Source organism: Pollicipes pollicipes, unplaced genomic scaffold (genome assembly GCF_011947565.3).
Source record: "Pollicipes pollicipes isolate AB1234 unplaced genomic scaffold, Ppol_2.1 Scaffold_6686;HRSCAF=7923_pilon_pilon_pilon, whole genome shotgun sequence".
Taxonomy (NCBI): Eukaryota; Metazoa; Arthropoda; class Thecostraca; order Pollicipedomorpha; family Pollicipedidae; genus Pollicipes; species Pollicipes pollicipes.
The window spans coordinates 44,667,288-44,672,982 of NW_023596921.1; the positions used below are offsets into that span (position 1 = coordinate 44,667,288).

General features: G+C 50.8%; 1 protein-coding gene across 1 annotated transcript in view; it reads left to right on the plus strand.

Annotated features, from left to right (window-relative positions):
- LOC119108405 (proton-coupled amino acid transporter 4) overlaps nt 1-5,695 on the plus strand; it is a 20,076-nt gene that overhangs the window by 8,674 nt on the left and 5,707 nt on the right. Inside the window, exons 6-7 of the mRNA XM_037231977.1 lie at nt 955-1,105; nt 4,402-4,418. Of these exons, the coding sequence (XP_037087872.1) occupies nt 955-1,105; nt 4,402-4,418 (168 nt within the window). The remainder of the gene's footprint in view (nt 1-954; nt 1,106-4,401; nt 4,419-5,695) is intronic.

Consider the following 5,695-nt stretch of genomic DNA (forward strand, 5'->3'; position numbering starts at 1 on the left):
ACCGTTATCGTGGCTCGTGCCGCCGGTACAGGCTGGCCATGGTGTAAAACGGGCCGGTGGTAGCCAGTTATAATATTGCTCATTCGAAGCATCTGCTTGTCTAGCGTTCTGGTAATTGTCATAACAAATTCAGTGAAAGTCTTGGATAAGCTCAACATTAGCACAGCTCACTTATTATATTTACACATAAGTTACCCCAACGCGGTCTCTGTGAAATAGATCAGTGTAGTCAGAAACTGTGCCAGCAGTCATTATTGACCCAACCGATAAAGGTGACTTTGGATGCAGTGATATGCGGGGATGCTGCTGGTCTTCACGTCCACTATGTTGTCACATATTACACATATGTTGCACACATCCATCCACTATGATATCCGTTGTTGTCGTGATGCGTTGCGTGTACTGTCGTGTTGCTGCCGATATGCAATCCTCGAAAAGTCCGTCAGGTGAGGGAAGTGACACATCCTTTGCGGTTTATTACTTATACTTTGTGGGCACGTGTAACAGTTTGAGCCGTTGGGTAAGGCGGAACCTTTCGCACCAAGGCGACGCGTTTCACGCAGTTCGTGGGATCGTTTTGTTGTGGTAAAATTGTTTGCTCCTGTAAAACCCCTTGATAAGAGGGCCTTGATAGCCAGCGCCACTTAGCGTTTTACGCACCCTTCGATGACCTCTAACGGCTACTCGGCTGGCCTGTAGCGATTTCTTTGTCGGCAAACACTTCTACCCGAAGCAGTTGTGTAGAAATGAAGAACAGGCGCTAACGTTACCGAAACCCCCGGTGACGTAGGCACCTGTAATTCGTCAATGGCGTGTGTGCGTGTAGTACGTTACTCTCTCCAGAGTGGGCCGGAGAAAGTTCCATGTACGCCGTCATGTGCTCAATACGCAGGGGTGCCGGTGTACCATCTGGTGGCCACAACCGCTGACACACGTGCATGCCATGCCGCGCAGGAGTTGTGAAACGCTGATCCACCTGCTGAAGGGTAATGTTGGCTCCGGCATCCTGGCGATGCCGGACGCCATCAAGAACTCTGGCCTGCTGGTGGGCATCATTGGCCTCCAGCTGATCGGCGCCATCGCCATCCACTGCATGCACATGCTGGTGAGTAACGCACGGCATTGATGCCACGGGCGACCAAACGCTTCAGTCGGCTCCATTTTTCCCTGCGTTGGTGTTATTTCGCGTTGTTATTCTATGATTTCTTGTTTTGACACCAATGCTTTGCTCGATGGAAAGAATAAACTTCCCCTTGAGCATCTAGTAACGCGATATGCGAAGGATTGTAATTTCTCATGCTGAACATAACCCATCTTCAGTGCCGGGGGTATTGGTTAGACAAAAGATATCAAGGAATCATCAAGATATATGGTATAACATGACATATTCCAAGAATAAATTATATTTGCGTTTGACCAGTATTTGCTGATACATTGGAGGCCCATTGTTTTTAACATAATACTAATACTGCCAAAAGACTAGGAGCGTGAAGGAATATGCTGTCTCTTTGAGACCCCATTGTATAATCCTCTGTCGTAAATTCAGTGGATTCGTCATGATTTGTGATAATAATGGAATGCTCACCAAATCAATATTTAGAAGAAAGCATCGCTTTTACTGGTTGTGGAACTTCGAAAGAGTGGACTCGCCTTTATTATTTGGAAGCGCTCCGCTTTGAAGTGACATGTAATAAGGCGTGGCTGGGACAATTACGTGTGAGCCGCGGTTGATACTAAATGTTATGTCTGCTCAGGCTGGAGGTAACAAAGGCCCTGAAAGCGTCAGTTGGCTGGGTAACGACCGAGGCTTTTAAGAGTAAATAAAATGAGTAAGTGACTTTAAGGGTGAATGACGGCTCGAAGGGCAGAGACACGGTCGTAGACAAGGTGAGGGCCCTCGTTTTGGGATGCAGTTTACGTAGTACATGAAACTTGATTTTTTTCAGGTAGCGTGTGATCTAAAGATATACTGATTTAAACATGAGACGCCAGTAATAGCCTTCTTCTTCGTAATAAAAGCAGGAGAATGGAGAGATCGATGCGGTAATATTTCGGCAACATGCCTTTATCGAAGCGATTACCAGCGGTGATAATCGTTTTGGAAAAAACATGTTGTTGAGATATCAGCGCATCTTTACCTCCATTCCCCTGGTTTTCTATAAGGAATGAGGCCATGACTTCCGACTCATCTACATGCGTAATGGTCCTCGCAGATGCACTTACAACTTATGGGATTTACTTATTAACGCAAATAATTTTTCTCTGTGGAAATATGCATCCAAAATATTTCTCTGGTAATGGCAACTGTTGCTCTACAAACTTTTCACTTCCTGCTTCAAAGTGCGAGACCCTTGAATATCCCCAGGCGTTACCTAACACTTCCATTGAACGTTCTAACCTCCAGCACCCGGTTGGCAAGTTATTCCAATGCTACCACAAAGTGTGTCCTGTTTGTGCCCTGTTTTGCGTGTATCTGTTTGTGCCCCGAAGAATAGTTACCTGCCCTTTTTGATTTGCTATAATTAATCGCTGATCTCATTCAAACTCCCACGTCACCATTGCAAATGACAACAAAAGCGTTACTTAGCGGTGGTTGGTTAAATATTCAGGGTTATTGGCTGGAAGAAAACCAAACTTCTGGCGAAACGTGTGATCAATAGGTCCTAAATGAAACGAACTTTGCAGGATGGATTGGACACGACTGATTTTATACATCAGTATTTACTTTTCAAGGTGGTAGACTTCCTCAGAGTCTTGTGTGGCTGAGATGTCATGTACAAATACAACTAGGCGTGATGCCATTTGTCGTAGCCTTGTTTTGCTTTCGTTTCCTGTCGTTGAAACGCGATTGGCATGTGTTGGGAGACTTCGATGCACCTGAAGAATGGCCATACTTTTACTACTAAGGTCCTGACCGAGATGTTCAAAAGCTTTGGATTTCCACCTGTTTTCAACCGTACCTTTCCATGGGATTTAACGGCTAATTGCCCAAGATGGCACATCAAAAGTGTCTTTGCGAGCGTGGACGTGTTTTCTGTAGTTATGTTTGGGTCGTAGCAATGAGTCATCACTTGCTGTCATTATCAGTTAACACAGTTTCAGTGGTTGCAGTGGTCTGGTGTTTGGCTCGGTCCGCTCGGCTTCATCTCGGTTCTGATAGCAGTGGTCGAGTCAGCAACACGGGAATCCTCAAAACCACATCCCCTCAGAGTCTGCCCGTGATTTCCAATGTGAGCGAGTGACTTGGTGCAAACACACTGTGAACATGCTCGGTTTCCTAGCAACCTACTCGCCATGAGTGGTGATAACTGTTTTATGCGTAGTTTTTGTGGTGTTCCCCAGAGTTGTTTTGTGATGTACAAAAAGCTAATGAAAACTGGCGTGACAGTTTTTACCACTTACAGTTCGCCTCGCGCGGCGGGATGTCCTCGCTGCCAAATAAGCTTGTTCTCGCTCGCGGCATCACGATAGCGCTGCTGGTGAGGTGGCAAGACGGAAGCAGAGGGTTCGGGGGGGGGGGGGGGGGCGGCGACCAGCGCGTGTCAGAGACGACGATAGCACAGGGAATGGCCGACTTGACCTGACCCAGTCCTGAGTCCTGACCAACCGCCGGCAGACCAGCGCGTGCCGGAGGGGCGCCGCGCGCTCATCTGTCACGCGGTGTAAACACTAACGAGTGACAGGAGCCGGCTGAAACCAGCCCGAGCTGCCGGCCGGCCAGGGGCCGATGTCTGGCGAACCGCCGGCCGACCTGACCAGGCGGGACTGACGTAGGCCGTTTACGGGCGGACAGTGCGTCAGCTCCGGCCGGCGCGACCCCACCTTGTTGGCTCCGGCCTCCTGATCCAGTTAACTTCTGCCCCTGGTCTAGGTGGTTCCTGACTCCTGATCCAACCCATCTGCTTCCTGGCCGAGTTAATTCCTGCTTCCTGGTCTAGCTAATCTAATCTCTGCGCCTGTCCGAGCTGATCCTGTTCCCTAGTTCAGCTGATCCGGTCCCCGTTCCATCTGATCCGGTTCCCCAGTCCAACTGTTCTGGTTCCCCGGTCCAGATGATACAGTCCCTTCCTCCAACTGATCCGGTCCGCCAGTCCAACCGTTACGGTTTTCCAGTCCAGCTGATCCGGACCCCAAGTCCAACCGATCCGGTCATCTGTCCAGTTGATCCGGTTCCCCAGTCCAGCTAATCCAGTCCTCCAGTCCAACTGGTCTGGTTCCCCAGTCCAGTTAATTCGGTCCCCCGTCCAACTGATCCGGTCCCTCAATCCCGTTGGTTCGATCCTCTAGTCCAGTTGATCCGGTCTCCAGTCCAGCTAATCTGGTCCCCCGTCTAGCTAATCTGGTCCCCCGGGCCAACTGACCCTGCTTCCAAGTCCAGCTGATCTGGTCCCCCCGGTCCAGTTGATCCGGTTCCTCAGGTCCAGCTGATCTGGTTCCTCGGTCCAGTTGATCCGGTTCCTCAGTCCAGCTGATCCGGTCCCCCAGCCCAGCTGATCCGGTGCCCCAGTTCAATTGATCCGGTCCCCCAGTCCAGTTGATCCGTGCCCCGGGAGCATGCTGACCTGTGCCCCCCCCCCCCCCCCCACTCCCAGGCTCAGCTGATCTCTGCCCCGTTGCAGCTGATGTTTCACTCCCAGCTGATATATTTGTTGTATACGTCATATGCGTCATACGATATACGTCATAATGCCATACTGCCGGCCACAGCGGCAATCTGACGTTTATTGAATGAAACTATGGTGAAAACTTAACGACAGAAGCACTCACCACGCATGCGCACAGAGCACACGCACATCGATTCGACAAACGAAGTGGGCGGGGTCAGTGATGGATTAGATGACGCGTCGGAGACCGTTTCAAGAGCTGCGTGAACAGACCAGATCGTGCCGTTGGTGGAACGCTGCACACCATATACGGGCTTGTGTTTTGCTCCGTTCTTTTCGGTCTTTTGCCGACTTCGAAGTCAGGAATGTGGGAATGCTAAGCATATTATCGCAGTATAGGCTCCCAGGCCACCGGCGTCGATCCAGGATTCTTGTGTAGAGCCCGCTCACGTGGATTCTGTTGTGCCTGAGCCACGTACTTTGAGCAGGGTATAAGTGTGTGTTGCTGTATCAGGTATGATCGTCAGAGACCCGAGGACATAACGTAGGTTAGATGTCAAAATTTGCCTTTCCATAATTTTCAGGCCATACTTTGCAACGTGGATGATCTCGTTTTCGAAACCCCTTCGTGTCAGCCAGTGCCGTGCGCTAAACGTAGCATTAACGCGTGATGATAAGGAGCCGAGACAGTGGAACGATGGCGTGCACTGCCTACCGAAGATAGCTCGAACGCTAGCATGAGTCAACGACAGACACGGGTCGAAGATGTCATGTTTCAGAGTGATGAGATCAGCTCTGCCTTTACGTTCAGGCACACCAGCCACGGCTGCGTCGGGACTGCGTTGCTGCACTCGTCAGTGTTGTCACAGCTGTGGCTGGTCAGGCCGCTGTCGAGTGGTGCCGCGGGGTCGGTACCCGATACGGATCGTTTTGGTGGTGGGACTAGGACCTGGATGACCTCCTTCCCGTGCTGCGGTGGTGATGCCGATGCGCCGGGCGCGCTGGGCCGAAACCTTGGCTGGCTTCTCGGCGCGTGTGTCACGTGACCTTGCCGGCCAGGAGTGGGGTGTGCGTGTGGGACTCAGCTGGTG